This window comes from Fulmarus glacialis, unplaced genomic scaffold, assembly GCF_000690835.1.
Source record: "Fulmarus glacialis isolate BGI_N327 unplaced genomic scaffold, ASM69083v1 scaffold2894, whole genome shotgun sequence".
NCBI lineage: Eukaryota > Metazoa > Chordata > Aves > Procellariiformes > Procellariidae > Fulmarus > Fulmarus glacialis.
In genome coordinates, this window is record NW_009208488.1 from 32451 (window position 1) to 53249 (window position 20799).

The 20799-nt window shown below is 41.6% G+C and overlaps 2 protein-coding genes across 2 annotated transcripts in view; one reads left to right on the forward strand and one right to left on the reverse strand.

The window, feature by feature from the left end:
* ASPH (aspartate beta-hydroxylase) overlaps positions 1–7579 on the forward strand; it is a gene marked incomplete at its 5' end in the record, with an annotated part of 37490 nt that extends 29911 nt beyond the window's left edge. The window contains 2 exons of the mRNA XM_009576486.1: positions 1331–1464; positions 7264–7579. Of these exons, the coding sequence (XP_009574781.1) occupies positions 1331–1464; positions 7264–7414 (285 nt within the window). The remainder of the gene's footprint in view (positions 1–1330; positions 1465–7263) is intronic.
* A 4822-nt stretch (positions 7580–12401) lies between these two features.
* CLVS1 (clavesin 1) overlaps positions 12402–20799 on the reverse strand; it is a 93355-nt gene continuing 84957 nt past the window's right edge. The window contains exon 5 of the mRNA XM_009576485.1: positions 12402–12832. Coding sequence (XP_009574780.1) covers positions 12745–12832 — 88 coding nt within the window. The 3' untranslated portion in view covers positions 12402–12744. The remainder of the gene's footprint in view (positions 12833–20799) is intronic.

Sequence of the window (20799 nt, forward strand, 5' to 3'; positions counted from 1 at the left end):
CAGTTTTCAATCCACCTCATTGTCAACTTACCTAGTTTCTATTTCATCAGTTTGTCAATGAGGATGTTTATGGCAGACAGTGTTGAAAGTCTTACTGAAGTTGAGATAAACAACATCCACTAATCTCCCCTCATCCACCAAGCTAGACATCTCACCGTAGAAAGCTGGTTAAGTATGATTTCCCCTTTGTAAATCCATGCTGACTGCTCCCATCACCTTCTTTTCCTTTATGTGTTTGGAAATGGTTTGTTTAAATGTTCCCTAACGTGATCCTCCTCCACTGAGGGTAAGTCGTCTTTGCTCCAGTCTTTTCCACTGGTCTCAGGTGCCAGGGATTCCTGATGGTCTGTCATACCAGTAGAGATTGAGGCAAAGGAGGCATGTAGTGCCTTAGCCTTTTCCATGTCCTTTGTCATCAGATCTCCTGCCACATTTAGCAGCAGGTCCATGTTTTCCCTAGACTTCCTTTTACTGCTGATGTATCTGTAGAAACATTTCTTGTTGCCCTTCACTTCCTTCTCCAGATTCAACACCAGGAGAGCTTTGACTTTCCTAACCTCATCCCTGCATGCTCAGAGAGTGTCTCTACAGTATTCCTGGGGGACCTGACCCTGCTTCCAGCTCTTGTATAATACTTCCTTTTTGTGTTTCAGTTTTGTCTGGGTCTCCATGCTTCCTGCACATGGGGATGAACCATTCCCTAGCTTGGACGAGGTGATCCTTAAAAATCAACCAGCTGTCCTAGAACCGTCTTCTCTCCAGCACTGTATCTCATGGGATTTTTCCCAGCAGATTCCTGAATAAGCCCAAGTCCGCTCACCTGAAGCTGTGGGTAGTGATCCTACTTTTTGCCTTTCTCCCTCCTCATGATCCTGAACTCCACCATCTCATGGTTGCTCCAGCAAAGGCTGACAGTGACTTTCAAAACCCAATTGTCATCTGAAGGGGGCTGGTCAGTCTGGCTAACACAGGCCTTGTGTCTCCTGTGGTCTAGTCTTTTAAATGATAAGAGTATCTTTAAGTCGTTATAGGAAAGAAGTATTTTTCTGTTTGTAGATAGGAGATAGTTATTTTCAGGTTGAATGATTATTTAAAAAAAAAAAATGAAAAATATGCACATTTACACATGCACACACACCCCACAAGACGTGTTTTGTAGTACTGAATGCCTTTAGGATGTGAGAAAGCGCAATTGTTGCTGAGACTCTAACAAAAGGTGACATTGCACTTTTGGCCCATCATCAAGGATGAGATATAATGAAGTTCTGAACTCCTAGCAGTATGGTTGTGAAGCTGAACATGTTGAAGGCCTGCCTTTCTCTTCTTGCAGATCAAATATTCTATCATGCACCCGGGGACTCATGTCTGGCCCCACACAGGGCCCACCAATTGTCGGCTAAGGATGCATTTGGGCTTGGTGATACCTAAAGAAGGCTGCAGAATTCGGTGTGCCCAAGAGAACAGGTATGGTTGGGGTTTTGGGGATTTTTTCCCACCTTCCTCGAGGCTGAAAAAGAGGTGGGACTACATGTAATTAAAAAAAAAAGTGGGGTGTTTTACTGATCGGGAGGTGTAATATATCTCGTTAAACAGGCAATTTGCACCCTAACTCTTGGTACAAACATATAAATATCAGTTCTCGAACAATGACAGAAGAATCTTTGGAGGTAAAACTGCTCTTCTCTGCTATGGCATGGAAATAACAGTAGGTTTAGTCCATGGAGTCTCTGTGTTTACTTTAACAATGCCAGTCCAATAGAGTTGCCAACAGAGTTCCTCTATTTGTTTTGATTTTGGGGCAACTTAGAATTCTTGCTTATTCCGCAAAAGCTAAGACTAAGCTGTGCCTCCATTTTCACCACTGTGACAGAACACTCTTGTATTTCTGGCAAAAGCCTCCTTCCTAGCTGGTATTATTTGTTATAATTCAGTTAAAAACATTCCAGTTGAATTTGATTTGAAGATGAAGATATCTGTGAAGTGTTTGGCCCATGAGTTACACAGGTAGCAAATTTGTTTGAAGTGCATTTTAAGTAAGAATTCCTACCCCTTAGGGAAAAATTTTGCTGCCTTGAAGAGCAGTTTTAGCTCTGTTTGCTCAGTGCAAAAAAACAAAATAAAATGCAATCGCTTAGACATTTACAATCGGGGCATATACTCCCCTGGGAAATATGAGAAAATGTGATAGGTTTTTGCATTATATTATTAAACATAGAAAGAAAAATATAGTGTTAACTATATTGCTCTTTGCTTACAGACTTAATTTTCTGACTTATGTGAACTTCTAATGATGCTTAATATCTATACGTATATTCTTGGAAGATCCTGTGTCTTGTCTGCAGCATCTGAGTGCAACAAGCATTAATTTTGAATTATTTTCATAGTACTAATGCACAGATATATTTGATATTGAGAACTGAAATGTCACTCCTGTCTGCATGACTGCAATACATAGCAAAGATTTTTTTCCAGAACATTTGAAAACAGCTACAACAAGAAATGTTTCAAATTTTTGAGGATAGAAGTATCCAACTGTTAATAACCAAAAATGTTGTCACTGCTAACATACAGCTTATTTAATAATCTGTCACAGTCAGTATTACAATCTACACTACCTACATCTAGGTGGTAATGAACATGTTGGCTTCCAGCATTCCATATCCAAATCCAATATCCAAAATCAGTTTAAGAAAGACATTTAGATGGAGGGAGACGTAGCCAATGAGCTTAGAGGACTAACAGGAGAGAAGTGGAGTCTTTTCACTTTAGGACATTATTGTGAATTCAGATCAGTGGTGGCATTACCATTAGGTGCCTCTTTAGCGGTCTGTGTGAACGAAGTGGTGGTTTTGATCTGCTTCCAAGACAGCAGGTGTCCACAGCTCAGCGCCCTTTGTTACAGCTGGCACCCTTCTTTGTCTTAACCCGAACAGAAGCAGTAGTGGTATGGAAAATGAGCTTAACGACCTCCTCCTTGGTAGCAACACTCCCTCAAAGTCAAGAGTGGAGAAACGTCTGTTGCTGCTGGTATGCTGCAGACCGAACACTCCAATGTCCAGGCTCCTGAACCTGGCTCGGTCTTATGCATCGGACTCGCTCGTTTGAAATGTAAACCACTCAAGAGCTGACTACAGCCTGTGCTGGAATGTGTTAACTTTAGTTGCTTTTGGTAAGAGCTCTACATTCGGAATCAAAGGCAGGATTTTCCCTGAAAGCATTGAAAGTGTGTCTACTGATGGCAATGAAAGGGGCTTTTTTACATCCCTTCACCCATGAAAGGGGAGGAGGGTGAACTACTGTGGAAGGGAATGATGCCAGAAGGAAATCCTACCTTGGGCATTTTCTGTTCCTCCCCTCCTGGTGGTTCAGAGCAGTGGTAAACTAGTGGTTCCAAATAGGAGAGTTGGCTCGAGGATGAAGGTTAGCGTAGGTCAGGCCTTTTCTGGCCTCCTGTCCCACTACTGTGTGTATGAGATAGAGAACAGAAACAATGAGAATTTTGTGCTTGGTTACCTCTGTGCCCACCCATTGTGGGTGTTTAGAAGAGCAATGCAACTCATCCTTTGATGGACAGGCAACTCAGCTCTGCCTAGTACTATGTTTTACTCCTTCACCTGCAGAAGGGTCTTTTTGCAACTGCTAGGAGCTGGTACACCTCATTGTTATTCAGTACAGCTATAGTAATTTTATGTCATTGGGCCATTTTGAAGTCCCAACTCTGTGAAGTGTTGGGTACAATGCACAAAAACGGTAGGTAAATAGTCTCTAGTTATCAAAATCGAACATCTCTGTCAGACAAGGTAATCATGTTTTGAAATGAAGGTGCAGAATTACAGCCTTATGCAGAAGCCAATCCAAGATCTCACCTTTAACAGGTGACACTAGAGCTTGTGGTATAGAAACTTCCCCAAAGTGGCTCAGCACCAGAGCAGAATAATATCATCCCTATGCTCCCGCTGTGAAGTGTTTTTCACACCATGAAGGCTTCTAGAAAATATTTATTTGCATGCTAATGGTGGGGTTTGTAATCTATTCAAAAGGGGCTAATAGTTCTCTCAACTTTATGACTTTTTCTTTGTTGTGCAAAACAACCCATCCCATTATGATGCAAATGGTAGGTCCTGGGTTTTAACCTCTGAAGCTACTTCATCTGGGTGCTTGGAGTTTTTATTGTCCTTAACTGAGCTGCACTTTCAGGCTATTTAAGGCAAGATTTTTCAGGCTTGGTTTAGTTTAAAAAAAAAAAAAAAAAAAAAAAAGCCCAAACAAAAAACCAAAACCAACCCCCAAAACCCAACAACCTCCCCAAGCAACAAAAAAACCCCACCAAAACAAAATACCCCTTAAACAAAACCAAAAACAAATCCCCCAAGCCCCTCCAAAACAACAAAAAAACCTCCCACACACTCCCAAAAAAATCCCAAAGTCGGCTTGATTTTTTTACCACATTGTAACGTTGCAACTGGTTGACTCTCATTGACTTGAATAGTACCAATATAACTGTAGTGCAGTAGCAGAGACTCAGGGCCTGTATGACATAAAACATTTTTGTTATCAGATAACTAACATGGTAGCAGAAAAAACACATGATCATAGGTGAAAACTGAAAAAGCCTCATTATCTGGGCCTTCAAGGCTGATATTTGTGTGCAAGCCAGTGTGAGTTTTTTACTATGTTATGCTTTCTGGCTTATCTACTCTTGATTAAAACATGCTTAGATGATCATTTCAGTTGAAATTTCCATTTCTCTTCAGAACATTGCAGCACAACCCCATAAATTTTGATGGTTAATTTTTGCTTTTGTTGAATTAAAAATTAAAATACCGAGATGACTTGGGAGTCTAAATCTCATTTTCACCCTATTTTTGAAGAAAGAAAATAGTTTTCTCTGTGAACCAACACAGTTGAATGAGCTAAGCAATGCATTTCCATCTTTGATGACAAGATCTTTGTTTCTTTACCATCACTACACTTCACAGTTCCTAATTCCCTTTAAGGGCATCCATCCTCATGAACTGCTTCAGCCCCTAAGGCATTCTGTTCAAAAACTGGATTATTGTGGCTTTAGGAGGTAACACTTTTGACCAATATTGCCTCGACTGGCTGTTATTCATCCAGTCTCACCTTAAGGGGTATAATCAGGTCCATGCCTTTGTCCTGCTGCAATGCAAAATAAATTTGCTTTGCTCATGCCACTGCCACTTTACAACAGACAAACCATGTAACACATAATCAGCTGCTGTGTCTAAATGCACAGGTGAGATTGAGATCTGAGGGGCAGTGACAAATGACTAGCACAATGACTTTTTGACATGTTGTGACATTATCATTAGTGGTCACCGATCAGCTGCTGCTTTTTCACAGTAAGAGGACTGCATTTAACCAGGCGTTAAACCTCTATTCAAAATTATGAATCCAGGTCTCGGCAGGCTGGAGAAGTGTGCCAGCTGAAACTTCTTGAAGTTCAACACAGCAAATGCCAAAGCCCTGCAACTGATAACAGATCAACACCTTGCAACAGTGCAGGCTGCGTGATCTTAGAGGTCTTTTCCAACCTTAATGATTCTATGATTCTATGGTTCTATGACTGGATAGAAAGCAGCTTTGAAGAAAAGGACTTACGGGTCCTAGGGGACAAGTCGAACATGAGTCATAATGTGCTCTTGTCTTGATGAAGGCTAGCTGTGTATTGCACTGTGCTAGTACGTGTGTAGGAAGCAGTTAGAGGGGAGTGATTTTTTCCCCTCTCTTCTGCACTCAAGACACTGCCTCTGGAGTACTGTGTCCAGTTTGGGGCTCCTCAGTACAAAAAAAGTCATTGATAAACTAGAGGGACTCCAGCGGAGGATGAAAAAGATGATTAGGAGACTGGAGCATGCGACACATGAAGAGAGGCTCAGAGAGCTGGTTTGGAGTCTGAAAAAGAGACGGCTAAAGAGGAGCCTGGTTACTGTCTTCAACTACTAATGGGGGACTGTGCAGAAGACAGTGCCAGACTCTTGGAGGTGTGGAGTTATAGAATGAGAGGTAATGGACACAAGTGACAGTGAAGGAAATTACATCTAGATAGAAGAAAATTTGCACAATGAGATTAGTGAAACACTGGAAGAGACGGTAGAATATTGCTGGCTGTAGACACTCAAAAATCCACTAGTCGAGAACCTGAGATACTTCATCTAACCTCAAAGTTGGACCTAACTTTGCAGTAAGTCTTGTTCTGAGCAGAGGCATGGACTAGATGCCCTTCCAAGGTTTCTTCCAACCTAAATTATTCTGTGATTCTGTCCTTCATAAAATTGACAGGAACACCAGTTCTTCTGACAATATCTCCCTTCTACATTGCCTCTTGCCATTGCTTTTAAATCTGGTAATTTTGTTAATTTTTTTAAACAGTGGAGGTGCTCAAAACTAAGCCACTCTGAATAAATTGCGTGCATCCCTTTTTGTGCCTAACAAAGGTACAGATCTTGGAAAAGTACCACTGTTAAAACATGGCTCTTCCATGCTGTAGTGAACACTCACCCAGGGTACTTATGTCTGTTCAGTGATCTGCTCTGCCTAAGCAGTACTTGGCGAGCAGAGCGGCTTTATGTGGTCTCGCCCTCCCAGTTCAGCTTTAATAGTATAGTTAATCCAGTGTACACTATGGCATCGCAACCGTCCTCTGAAGAAGAATCTTTAGACTCTGTGCTTTGAATGCATTTATGGGACAAGACTGTTAACATCCCTGAAATTTTAAGCATGATCAGGGCCTAATTCTGTTGTTCTGATTTTTAGAAAAAGCAGATTGATTTAATGTAATTTATTTTCAAACCATATTGCTGGTCATTCCTTCAGTTTCCATTACTCATTATATATGTATCTGATTAGAAAAGGAGAGAAGTTTATTACTATACCAGCGTTATACCTGTGAGCCTGATGAATGCTCCCTGCTTATGGGACTCAACTCATTAAAAGCACATAACAAATATTGCAAATATCTGAATGTGTATGTGGGCACACACGAGCATAATTACGCAGACTGAGAGGAAAGAGTCCCTCAGTAATATGAAGGTCCATTAGACTGATCTTTCTGTAGTTTATTTCAGTTAAAACTCTGATATTCCAATCTCATTATATTAGGTACTGAAATCTTGACTGTGCAATATGTACTGTTTAAATAATTCTCCTATGTAAAAGAGCATCTTCAGAGCTGATATATAGCTTGCCTGCTCCACGGCACTTCAAATATTACCTTAAAGCATGTTCTTTTTTGTGTTGCAGAACCTGGGAAGAAGGGAAAGTTCTTATTTTTGATGACTCTTTCGAACATGAAGTATGGCAGGATGCTGAAAATTATCGCCTGATATTCATTGTGGATGTGTGGCACCCTGAGTTAACAGCACAGCAGAGACGCACCCTTCCTGCTATTTAAGGGGTTCCTTCTGATGTGTGGAGCAAAGGAGCTTTAATCCCTTCGGAGTATGCAAATAGGAGTAATTTATCCAGCATACGAAGAATACAAGTATTGTAAGGGTTAGAAGAGATAAGGACAACATTCTGCAATCACAGAGGACTTGATTTTAAAAAAGGAAAAAAAGAAGGAAAAAAAAAAAAAGCCATGTTTTGTTTCATACTGATACAGCACTGATATGTATTGTTTTTCTGGCTGTGAGTTTGAAAATACAAATCTTGTCAGCCAAAGAGCAATAGGTCTGGATTTTCAAACTGAGGAATGTGCAGGTGTTTTTGCCGTGCCTATATTATGTGTACAAAACCATGGCACCTGCCTGGCCATGTTCAGGCACAAGATTTGTGATTCTACATCTGGGAAATACTTCCAGGCTTTTATCTGGGAAGCAACATGTCAGATATTTACAAACACATGCACACAACCAACTTTGAAAATCAATATGCAGTTGTGATGTTAGCTGCTTTAGGCATAGAACATGTCCCTTTGTTATCAACTGTAGATAATGTGTGAATGGGTTATGTGTGGTTTGTATTTTTTTTCTACCTGAGTAACTGTATTTTTCTAGCATAATTATGAACAAATCTTCTTTAATCAACCACTATTTTTTAATAAAACAGTATATATATATATAAGTGCATCTCTAGCTATCAGCAGAAGGAAAACACTATATATTAACAGATTTCATTTTTGCCAAGTGTGGCCTTCTCTTGCCTTCCTGGAAATGCAAACAGAAACTTGCATAATCAGCTGCTTAGTGAAGCTTTGTTCTTCTAAAACAAAATAGTTTTCTTAGTTAGCAGGCAACCTGCAGTTTGATAATGTGACTTCGGAAGATACTGAGCAAATGTGACATCTGTAGGTTCAGATCTTAAAGTGCTTGACAGCTCTTAGGATTATGTGGTAAACTTCTGTTTCTCCTGTCGTTACAAAAGCTTGTGTTGTGAGATCCATTTGCTACCCAGCGAGAGTCTGGGGCACCTCCTTCCAGGGGCTCCTTCTAGGCTGCCCTTGGGTGGTCATTCAGCAGAAAAAAACATATGAAGAATTTCTTGTGCTTGGGGCAGAAGGACAAGGCCTAACTTGGTTTCCTGCCAGAATGCAGAGCAGACAAAGAGCTTCAGGTTATTAACTTGTATTAACTTCTGCTGTCAGCATCCTACAGAGTGCTAGCATGTTCCTTTAATTGACCTAATGGTGTTTTCCTTGTCTTGAAATGTATGACATAATGCTGAAGTAGTCTTATCCCAGTACTGTTTACAGTATGCTCTGTATTTGCCGTACAGAATTTACTATATGGTAAAAAGGTCTACTTTCAAGAAAGAAAACTGGTTGGATATTTCAGCAGTTCACTGTTCTTTTGGGTCTGCACTGTTTAATGGGAGATGGAGGGTGCAGGACCCTCCACTGTTAACTTCTAAGAACACTAACAGGAAAGAGAGACCTGAGGTGCCCTGGTGATGTTTGTGGCTGGCTGTTACCTACTCGCCTGCAAAACCACCTGGGTGTGGATAGGTGTGCTAGGATGCTCAGGGCTTGTCAAGAGCAGTGGCATCGTTACCGAGGGTTGTGAGAGACAAACACTAAGCAAGGAGACAGTGTCCACAGCTTTGGCTTTGTTGTTCAAAAGACACTGAACAGTCATGTTGTTTGTTTAATGTTCAGTGGTTTTGTATTGCAGAGACCACATTGTGGTACCTAAGTATCGTGACCAGATTGCCATGTTTGCTGAAGCAGAACACGGATAAGAGCCTTGCATTCCCATAAACTGAATGCTTTTCAGATTTTGTATTTTACTAGGTAATTAAATCTTGTAATGCCATGTAACACGTGGTGATTGCACCATAAATTAGTGTAACCAGTTTCTGGAGGTGTGCACTTTAATTTCCCTTTTGACTATTAAACTGATAAACCCTCTCTGATCAAGAATCAGTTTTAGACAGCTATGATAATTAGGCTTTAATGTGTTGTTTGTATCAGAAATAACACTGAGACTATACACAATCTACAACAAAGTAACAGCTTTCAGTTAATCATCATGAAAGCGGAAAAGGTTTATATGTTTCACGCTTAAGAAAATATAAAAATACTTTTGGAGAGCTTTAGGAGAATCGTGCAAAACTGGAAATAAGGTACTCGTTATTGTGGGGGGTCATAGTAAAAAAGTTTTTTAAATCTCCTGATAGTTGTTTAGTCCGAGGCTGTATTTTGTATCTCTGTAAAGTGATCAAGCAGTACAAATTATAAACTATTTTGTAATTCTGTAAAATAAAGACATAGTCTGTAAAGAAGAAATCGAGAACTGTTGAAACTAAAATTTGTGGTTTAGGAATATTTTTATTAATGTTGCATTTCAGTTTCTATAGCTCAGAGTAAGTACTAAAGGAGTGGTAAAAACTTTGGAGGTTTATTTGTAAAAATCCATGCTGTCCTTCAGATTGTTTCACTGTTCCTTTGAAGGGTCATACTTTATCTTTTCTGGTTGCGATTGGCAAATAGATGAAAGTAATCCACCCACGATGTGCGTGTGCCGGAGTAACACTGTTTGTTAAATTGTGTAGTGACATATTGGCCATTTAAAATCTTGAGTGCCTTGAACATGACAAGGTGTATTATGAACAGCTCCTGCAACACTGAAGGGAATCTACTCTGTGCCTGTCTCTCAAGGAGCTGAGAGCATATCTTTCTGTCAGGTACGGTTACTGGATTAGCAATATACATGTGGGGGACATATACGTATAGCAAACTACAGAAATTATGCAGTGAATAAGTGGTATATTATTTTAGGTATTCCTGTTTGCCAACCGGTATTTCATCTTGGAAAAGTTTTTCAACATCGGAAATGCCAATGGAGGAAGTGAATAGAAATGTTTTTAAAATGGAGAACCATTGCAGTTTAAATATTTTTTTCTTTAGATTTATTTACAGAGGAAAATGACAGAGAAGGGCGATACAGTCCCTGTTTGTAAGGCAGGAGATGTCATGATGTTAGGAGGTCGATTCCTTCCTGCCTGTAGTTACCTTGCTTGCAAGCACAGAGTCTGTATAAGATCCTACAGTTAAATACAGGCATCATACAGTTATATACAAGGCATCATATGTATTTATTCATGTCATAGCTAAAGAAAGTAAATAATTCTAATCTTCTGCGAGGTTTAATCCTCAAGAACTAGATTTCAGTGATACTTGCACTTCTTGGGCAGAACAAGTCCCACTTGCATGAACAGTGATTGTAACAGGTCTTCGCAAAGGCTCAATGACAGTGGAGGTAAGTGTATTAACAAATTAAAATTGTAAACCAAAGTATTTCTTCATCAATGCAATGCTGCACTTAATAGGCGCTGTCTGTTTTGTTTTTTTTTTTTTGTCCGTTTGGTTTTTTACTTTCTACTTTAAGCGAATTCTCTGTGACAAATAAAAATGCCTGTGAGTCTTCGTGAGCCCAGGGAAGGGAAGGGAAAGGAGCTGTGTCCTCTTTCCAGGAGCTGACATCCTAGTTTTTTGTAATAGCTGCTAATGCCAGGGGAGGGGGAATGGAAGAAATCCCAAAGATAAATGGGCTCAGTCGTCTTATTTGTTTAATGTTCCTGCAAGCTTCTGCTTCTTTTTCTAACTCCTGTGTTGCCTTGCTGGGACCATCCACGCCTTAAAGACTCGCTCTCTATCATGGAGGCCAGGCTTTGTATCAATGATATGCTGCTGCAGAAGAAGGTTAGTCTGAATGAGGCTATTCTGTACAAACACTAGCAGGTAAATGCCAGGTGTGTTGATAGGATCTGGCAGGATGTCCTTTCTGCCCTCTGCGGGCATAAAATGTTGTTGTAGGTAAAGGCAGTATTTTGTTACTCCATCTGTTAGGGCTGACCGTGTCCAGCTGAACTGTATCATCACTTCAGTATATCGCTTACGAATTCAGTGGGTGTTCCAGAGGCACGTTAAAAACTCTTGTGCCCGTTATCATCTCATTTTATATATATGGTTTACACTGCTACCTTCGATATGTTGTTGCCAACTGCTTGTTCCAGTACATTGTCAATGTATGGCAATTTAATTGAAGACTAAAGGTGTGTACAGTGGTTGTAACCATTTTAGGAAATAAAGTCACTGCACATGCAATTTGATAATGATTTTTCATTTATTTCTTTAATCTGGTTTCCATTTCAATGAAGGGATGGGACTGTCTTTGCTGCTAGAGCAAATAGAGAAATAACAAACTGATCTTTGGCATTTCAGTTCTTCTATTCTTCCACATTTCCTTCTAGCAGAAGCTTGTACTGAATAATTAATTCTAAGTTTTCCTTTTTCGTTTTAACCATGGCCCGCATCTGCAATCAGCATACCCTTCTGGCCACACCTTTCACTGACTGCAGGAGGGAAGGGGGTAAATGGCTCTGCAGAGCTTTCATTTGCTGTTGTGACCTAAATGAAACAATCTGGATTGAACCATTAATCACCGGTGAATGTGTCCAGTGAGTCTCCCTAGCACCCCCCCTTCACACGCACACTCACGCGCACACACACATCTAATAGGCTCCCGAGTTGCCTGTGGAAAAACACATCGTTAAAATTAAATAATTGCATTTCAAATTGTGTGCGTCTGCTGCCCACACAGCTCATTCCACTTAGCTGACAGTTTTATAAGGGCTTCAAAAGTTAAGAATAATTTTTGCTAGATACTGAAATAAGTTGACCTCCTGTAAGCAGCATGGATGAGGCAGTCACAAAGTGTCATGTTGAATGGCATTATGCTGGCACTGATTTTTTTTTTTTTTTTTTTTAGTTTTCTTAATGCAAAATTCTTCTGTAAAACTTGAGCAATAGATGCTGCTATTTCTGCCCTCTGAGCCAGACTAAACTGCTAATTACAGTGCAAAGTTTAAATTTGAGATGCGTTTCTCTAAAACACATTTAACCTTTGCTTCTATAAAACTAAGTATCCCTGCTGGAGGCTTCAGGAAAACTTCTACTGACACACCCCGGTTTCTTTAAACAGAGAATGCAGTCCCATCATTTCCAATATTTTAATGTCATAAGTTTAAAAAAAAAAAAAAAAGAAAGAAATTCTTTGTATATGGACAGACTCCTGCGTCAATAGAAATTTCTCAGTTTTTGTTCAGCGTTGGCCGCACGGACAGATGGCTGGTGACAGTTGTTACTTGGTCAAGAAACATGAAGGACTTGTTCTCAAGCAAAACAGGTGCGTGCGTGTGTTTGTGTGTGTGTTGTGTGCCCTGTGGGTTTCTGGTACGGTGGAAGTCTGTTAATGCATCTGTGTGTGTTGGGCGCGTGGGAGCTCAGTCCAGAGCCAGCAGCGGTTGGGTGTTCTCGCTTTCCCCCTGGTCTTCGTGTTTCAGGGTGCCGGCTTCCACCACAGACTGGGACCTGAAAGCAAGAAGAGACGCATGCTAGTGAAGGCTGCAGAAGCACTCACCTTCCTGGAGTCCTTTGCTTCACTTTATGGTTTTTGCTGTTCTCCATTTTCATCTTTATGGCTTTTTAATTCTTTTCTGCAGAATGCAAAAGGGATTTGGGAAGCATTCCTTTGAATATGAACAGGGGTGTGACTTATTGCATATCTCAAATGCTTTCAAAATAGTGCCTAGCTACTATCCATAATGCTGAACGTACTCAGCAACTTAAAGGCCTGATCCTGAGATACCACAAGGTCTGTTGGTGCTTAATGTCTTCCTAGGCAAAACTGCTTGTGCAACTGCTTACTGGAAAGCAAAGTCATTAGTACAAGTGCTTGCAGGAGTGAGTCTCAGCTCATGCTTGCTACAAATCTCGAGAAAGACAAGTAGATAAATCGCATTTTACTGATGCAGGGGCTTAAGGGGCAGAACTTCCACAAGTTACCAAAGATCAGTGAAGAAGCCAGAATTAATATGACTACGAGGGAGCTGCTGGTGTGCCCAGTCCTGCAGTTTATCTTTATCTCCTTGTCTACACCCTTGAAGGAGAACTTTATTCAGGGCTAGTCCATTTTAAATTAATTTCTGTCTTCAAGGTGGGAAGTATAGTTTATCCTTTGCTGCTAATGGACAAAAAAACCCCCACACCACATAAAAAATGAGTAAACACTACAGAAAGTGGAGCACTATGATTTCTTGCAGTGACAAAAGCTGAATGGGCTTAAACTAGTGGGAAAATTCAAGATTCTCTCATTTTCTGAGGTTTGTGTGCTCCAGTGTTTGCTCACTGAGCTGTGGAAGGAGGAACTGATGAGTTTATTGTTACAGAGATTTGTTATCCTCCATTTTCTCTGGTTTGGCCTAGGAGTTGAATCCCAGTTCGGAGTGGGCAATGGATTTTTAGAGCAAAATCACTCTGTGAATCGCACACTTTTAAAATGGGAACTTTTTCAAAGATAGGGGTAGAATCATCCAGCCCAGGCATTTGCATAGTGCGTAGTATCGTTTTGAAGAGCCAGTTTTCTCATGGATAGCTTTTAAAATTAGGGGTAGCCCTCATTCCCTGCAGGACGTGTTTGTAGTTCCCAGTTGTTAATTATGGTAACCTCAGTTTAAGCCTTAGCTATTTCATGAGATAAGATATCACCTCTCTTTTGATAAGAATCATTAATAAATTGCATCGTTTGGTACTGCAGCACTTGATCAGGACTGAATACCATGACTGTGAATAACTTTTATGATTATTCTTCTTATTCTTATGCCTAGAGCTTTCATTACAGCATAATAAAAATTTTTCATTAGAAAAAAAGATCTCCAAAGAGAGATAACAAAAACTGGATGTTCAATGGGAAGATCTTTATGCCAAAATTTTCAAAGAAAATATGTTTGCCCAAACATTTTCACTGTGTATTTTTTACAGTAGTGTGACATGCATAATGTTTATGACTGCATTTTAATATAGAAAAGCAGCTGATTCAGGAGATTATGCAAAATGGCAATTTACATATTTGTAGTATATGGCAGCAAAAACTAACCATGTGGCTTTGAAACTGATACAGTTGATACAGAACGGATTCAAATCACATTATATTCTTTTCTGGACTACTAGATTAAATTTTTATTGAATAGTACCTAGTTAATACCTGTGACCAGCGTTTTGTTTTCTGTCTGACCCACAGCCCTAAAATGAATATAAAACGTCGAAGATCCATTACAGCATTTGCCAGCATACAGCGGAAAGTTTCTGCTTTAAGTCAAATGCGAAAAATCTCACAATTTTGCCTTTTGTGCTTTTTGTGATCACTGCTGATTATCTCTGCTCTCACCTTATTACAGAAAAAGATTTCTTGCATCTGTAACAGCAAGATACCAGTTTCTCTCCCATACTGCTACTCAGATGCACGCCAGGTTGTGAGCAACGTAATCCCAAACTCTGTATGCAGGTCCCACGCTGCGCATCTTCACACAGAGCCAAAATAGCCGGAGCATCGAGTAAATGCATTGCAGCCCACCTGACCTCCAAATTCAAGATGCCAGATGACTCAAGTGCTATGCCCAGCCCTTCTGAATAACATGAAGAGGGATCCAACTGAGATTTTGGTATCTGCCAAGCCCTGCAGAAACAGTAACCTCTCTCTCTTTTCCTTTTCTGCTAGAAGCTGCTTAGCCCCCTATCCTAAAACAAGCAGTTCAGACATCTATCTGAAGGGTACAGTAATGATTTGAAAAATCATCACTATTTTCTAAGACACCACAATAAAGGACTTGCTGTCGTGTTTGGATTTCCATTTTCCAAATGCATCAGTTTTTCATTTGCTGAAAAATGTTTCCAGTTTTGTTTTAACTTAAATTTTATGTAGGACAAAAAGAAAATTACTCAATTCTCAGCAAAATTCTAACATACTTTTTTCATATTCTTCATTAAAAATGTAGGTGCTCAGAAAAGCATTTTGGCAATATATATCAATGCAGCTCACAGTCTAATGTAATAACTCAGTGTGAGAGATATGTTTTGCTCGCCTAGAACATCCTGGAATATGTATTCTATAGCTATACTTTATTTAATGACAGAAAAAAGATTATTTGCAATAGGCCACCATTGCAGAAAGCATTTTCAACTGACCAGTAACTACATTTTGCAGCTGTAGAAATTAATATAAGACAAATACTATTTGAAAAAATGCACCCTATCTGTTGGTTTCATCTTGCTTTTGTGTATCTAACACATATTCAGGTCAAGGAAAGCAGTCATATTCTAGGTATGTGCAAGTTTACACAATACTTAAGGGTTTTTGTATGCTGATTCTAGTATTGAACCTAGGACTAAGTTTCTGTTTTAAAAGTACTGCTACCTGTTTTAATTGCATTAACATTTTCTTCACAATCACTTTTCAAATTTTTAGGTAGAATGTGATCATGGTTCTTGAAAGGTGTTTGAGTATCTAACTCCACCTTAATCTCCTATTGAAAAATAAGTTGCAGTCAGGCACCAAAGTACCTTCGGCCTGACTAGTCCTTTTAATTTGCAACCATCTTTGCATTAAAAACACCAAAACACCCTCTTGCACAATAGTTTAAGCCATTTTGATGTAAAATGGTAAATGAGCAGTACAGAACTTTCCTTGTTTGGCAAGCTCGGTTTAAGCTTTGGTCTTGTAAATGCTGTGGCTGCTGTTCTGTCAGTACCCTATGGCAAGCAGAAGTTCATGGCACCAGACAAAAACATTTTTATTTTGCTGACTTTCCATATCAATATATATAAAAACCTGATGGGGCGGAGTAGAGAACATGAAGCCAGACTCTTCTCGGTGATACCCAGTGACAGGAGAAGGGGTGATGGGCACAAATTGAAATACAGGAACTTCCATTTTAACGTAAGAACAAATGTTTTTACTGTGGGAGTGGACAAACACTGGAATAAGTTGCCCAGAGAGGCTGTGAAGTCTTCACCCTTAGAGATATTCAAAATCCAGCTGGACACAGTCTTGGGTGACCTGCTCTAGCTGACCCTGCTCTGAGCAGAGGTTTGGGTAGATCTCCAGAGGTCCCTTCCTCAACCTTTTTGTGATTCTGTGCCCACAGAAATACCAGCTTCTCTGAACCATCCCAATTCATGTCTCTCTATCCTGACAGGGCAATGATTTTCTTTCCAAGCTCATTATGCCTTTGGGGTGTCAACTTTGACAGTGTGGATGGCATACAAGTGCTAAACATAGATACCTACTGCCATTTAAGGCACCTTAGGATATCTGAGACAATCTTCCATGGCTGACTGTTATGACCCAGGGTTTATAGAAGACTTATAGAAAACTCATGTCCTTCTGGAGTAACAGATGGAGGCCAAGAGGACATCACAGTGCCTAAAATCATACAAAATGCCTATGCTTAGGCAGCAGAGCCTCACCTGTGCTGTTGCTTCTGCAGGATGAATGCAACTAGTTTGTAATGTCCAAGACATGTCCAAGTCATTCTGACCTGGGCCAGATATGAACTAATCATCTAAGCAGGAAATAGGAATTGCATTGGCCTTCTCCTCATATCATTACATTTTAGTCACTTGTGTTGTGATTCATTTCACCATCAGACATCTATGGTCACTCTGTGCTATAAATGGCAGAGAGAAATAGATGTTCTTAGGGTGCAATTCATCTGACCTGTTCTAAACATATGGTCATATCATATGATTCATGGGTTACCTACATTCGGGTCCCTGTTCTGATGAGTTCTCATCTATTAACACCAAGGGGAACAAGTTCTATGATTTATGAGGCAATGTTTCCTACATATCATAGCCACGACTGTGTCATGCTATATTACCTTCAATACTCACCCTAAGTATGGAACATGTCTTGCGTGTGCTGCAACTTTGGAATTATAAATGAGTATATCTGAATTCAAAACCTTTTGGCTTTCCTCTTTCCTCTGCTAAAAATTCTCAGTAACCGGTTTGGAAGATGCTTGGGTGTGGGGTATCTAGTTGAGTTAAATTTTAACACAAGTATCACACAGATAAGGTCACTGTAGGGCCCTGAGCTGGCAGACCCTGTGCCTGTCTTTTTTTAACATGATACATGCAGGAGACTTAGCTCCTGTAGAAGTACAATGTGATCACCATGGGCTAGGAGCTAAGTCTGAAGTAATTAACAGACAAGTCATTGCCCATAGACTTTTCTAGCCTAGGTTCCCAGGCTAGGTAGCTTTGCTTAGGAAAGCAAAATGAAAATGGAAATAGAAATGAATTCTCAGGCTCACTTTTGAAGCGAAAGAGTGAGAGTGTGCTCCATTTAACGTGTCAATCAAACCCCCATGGTTGTTTTACTGTTCAGCAAGAATATTTGGAAGTCTGGAAAATCAACACTATCCAGCTGTTTCTCCAGCAGGGCAGCCATAAATTTCAAATGACAGCACCACATAGGTATGTAAATCAATATCTAAGAGAGCAGATGGCTTTATGTGTGTGTGGTCATTTTAATGCAACTATCTCAAATTCGGTCAAAAACCATGTAAGAAGACTGGATGCGGGCCTTCTAGCTGCACTGGTTTCAGAAGGCTCTTGTCAGAGTACAGCTGGAGTGAATCAGCTCACAGGAATTGACGTCTGTTGGGTATCAGTTTTGTTTCCCATAAAAAATAAAATACCAAAATCCTGCACTGAGCTAACAGTAACCGCCAGCGTACCATGGCATGCTTGCCTTAAAAGACATCTTCCAGTTCTCTGATTCCTCATTTTATGCTTTTCATCACAGCAATGCTGATGTGCTGCAGCCCTCAGGAGCGAGGACATACTACATTTGTGCTGGGCTTCCTTTGGAAGGTTTTGTGGAGGAAGGCGGAGGATGGCACGTTTTCTTCTCCGAGTGCAGGAGGCTTCAAGCTCTCAGAGTGACACACTGCAGCCAATCAATCAGATCGCATCGTGCGACTCTATTCATCTACCTCTCACCTCCCATCTGCTCATTTCCCGCTAATTCCTTTCCCATTTCACCGGCACCTCAGGGCTGTTCATCTCCCAATTATTCATTCCCTTTACAGAACATAATAAGCAGAGAAAACATTTTTTTAAAATCATACCTGTGAATTTTTGTATTGACAAGGTCTGAGGGGCAATTTCTTTCTCTGCTTTCCCCCCTCCCCATCAGACTGCAGAGGAGGATGCAGCACCCCAGAGCATGCTCTGCAACACACCTCAAGAGTATGAAAACCAAGGATTTTTTCCCCAGTATTACAGAAACAATGCAGATGTGCAGGTGTGAAGTAATTGTGGTAAAAAATACTCTTTTAGTATTTAAAGCACTTGAAAATGAAATGCACGGGCAAGGCATCTTGAAAGACAGGTATGCTCCCGCAGGTGGTGCAGGCAGATGCAGGCAAGCTCTGCTCAGCGGTGCACAACTCCAGCGCGGAAGCCATGAAGTGTGGCTCTCTGCCCAGGCTAATAAGCCCTGCCGAAATCTCTTGCTAATGCAGCTCTGCAGGTTCTGCACTTGCGCTGGCTCATGGCTCTGCATTAGGACAGCGCAGCATTGTGCTGCAGAGACCTGCCCGGAGGGGCAGCTTTGATACACCAACTGCAGCATTGCAAAAGAGATGAAGCAGCATCCGTGTCTAGGGGCACAGCTGAGCTGGTTAAGCGATCCACCAACATGGTGAGTCCGGGGGCAAAGCAGCGTGAAAACTCTGGCTTAACTTACTGCCAGCCTAGTGCTTAGCCCACAGGACACTGGAGACAAGCTGCTGCACTTCCCAAACAGGAGCTGGATTTGTGGCCACCCTGGCAGCAGTGACCATCTTTCTCCCTGATGGCTAGCACATCCTTGCGAGAGGTCTCTGAGTAGTGCCTTGGCCCATCAAATCCAGGGGCGACCATGGCCCGGATCCATGCTTACCTGCATGTGTGAAGAAGTCTCTGTGAGTGCATCTACACAGCTAAAGAGGCGACTGCCACAGAGTGATGCCCAGCACGAGGCCCCTCATCCTCCCTGTGCCTGCCAGCTCTCTCCATGCCCCTCCTTTCCTGGCAGCTGGCCCCAGCTGCTTCTCCCCACCGCAAACCCCGGGCACAGCTCACTGCAGGGTCTGCACCGAAGAGCGGTATGGATGACACGGCACCGCATTTGGCTCTAACCATGGCCCGGCCAGCTGCGCACCCTGTCCCATCCCGTCCCTTACCCACACCCCGGGGGATGCAGCGCATACCCTTTGGCACTTGCTGTAAAAACAGTTCTCTGGTGGGCTATGACACAGCTCTCAGCTAACTGCAGACACTCTGAACTGCGAAAGCATACAGAAATGCTTAGCATTTGGTATAGCTCATACAGCCTTAGGCCTTAAGGCCACTGAGACCCAGAGGAGAGCCAGAGCCAGGCGCTATGCGGGGCAAATGCAGCCAGACTCCTCTAGCAGAGGCTATGCCCGAGCAATAGAGACAGGAGTCGGTCTGTGTCACCAACCTTGGAATTACGGTGCACACCTTGGTCTTTTTTGATTTATCAGTGTGGATGTGCCTGATACCTCCTGCTTCTAAGTGCTTCTGACCTTCTGTGCCAAGATCTTGCTTTGGTCACATCCTAAGTCCAGGGCAGGGGAAAGGCGTCGGTGAGAGATTGTCCTCTGTGTTTCCTTTCTCTGCTATAGACTGACTCCTCCACTGTTCCTGGAAGACCCTTAAGCCCCTGGGGTACAATAAGGTAAGCCTGGTCATGAGGCCAAATAGAGACAACACTGCAGCAGCAGTCAGCACCAATTTACAGCAGATTCAGTGAGACTGTGCAGAATATGATATCCAAACAAAAGAAATACAGGCCAAGTAATGAAGAAAGTTTTCTTCTCCCACTTTGTGAATATTACACACACACATACCCTCTTGTCATCACCATTCATGCTTTTCCTGCTCATGCCCATTTCCTTGCACACCAAGGAAGGTGCCTAGCCCAACAGCCTCCAGTCCCTTTGCTCAGGCACTCCAGCCCTTTATGCCTGCCTCATCCTTCGGTCTGCCTTTTTTGCTCCCATCCCAGTGACCCCAGTTCCCAGTATCCTAATCAGGTTTGTCACTGAATCATAGTTTCTTCGCTTCTGTGTGGCAATAACAGGGAAGATGTAGCCCCGAGAGCAAAGGGCATCAGTTTTCTTACTCCCCCATCCTACACCAGAAGTTTCCTGTCCTGCAAGAACAGCACTGCAGCATGAAAGCACCCCTGCAGATGTACTATTTAGGCTGGAAAGTCAAACACCACCACAGCAGGAAAAGCCAAAATGTAGGTTGTGGGAGCAGCAGTCACTCGTCCAGGTGCGCGGGGGCGTTGTGACCCCCGCGTTGTGCCCCAGCCCCAGGAACACGCACTGTTCTTTCTTGGAGGGCTCTTTCCTCGCTCAGTGCTCAGGGTAGATAGTGCCGAGCTAATAAGTGGCTATTTATTTTGCTTTCTTCTAGCGGTT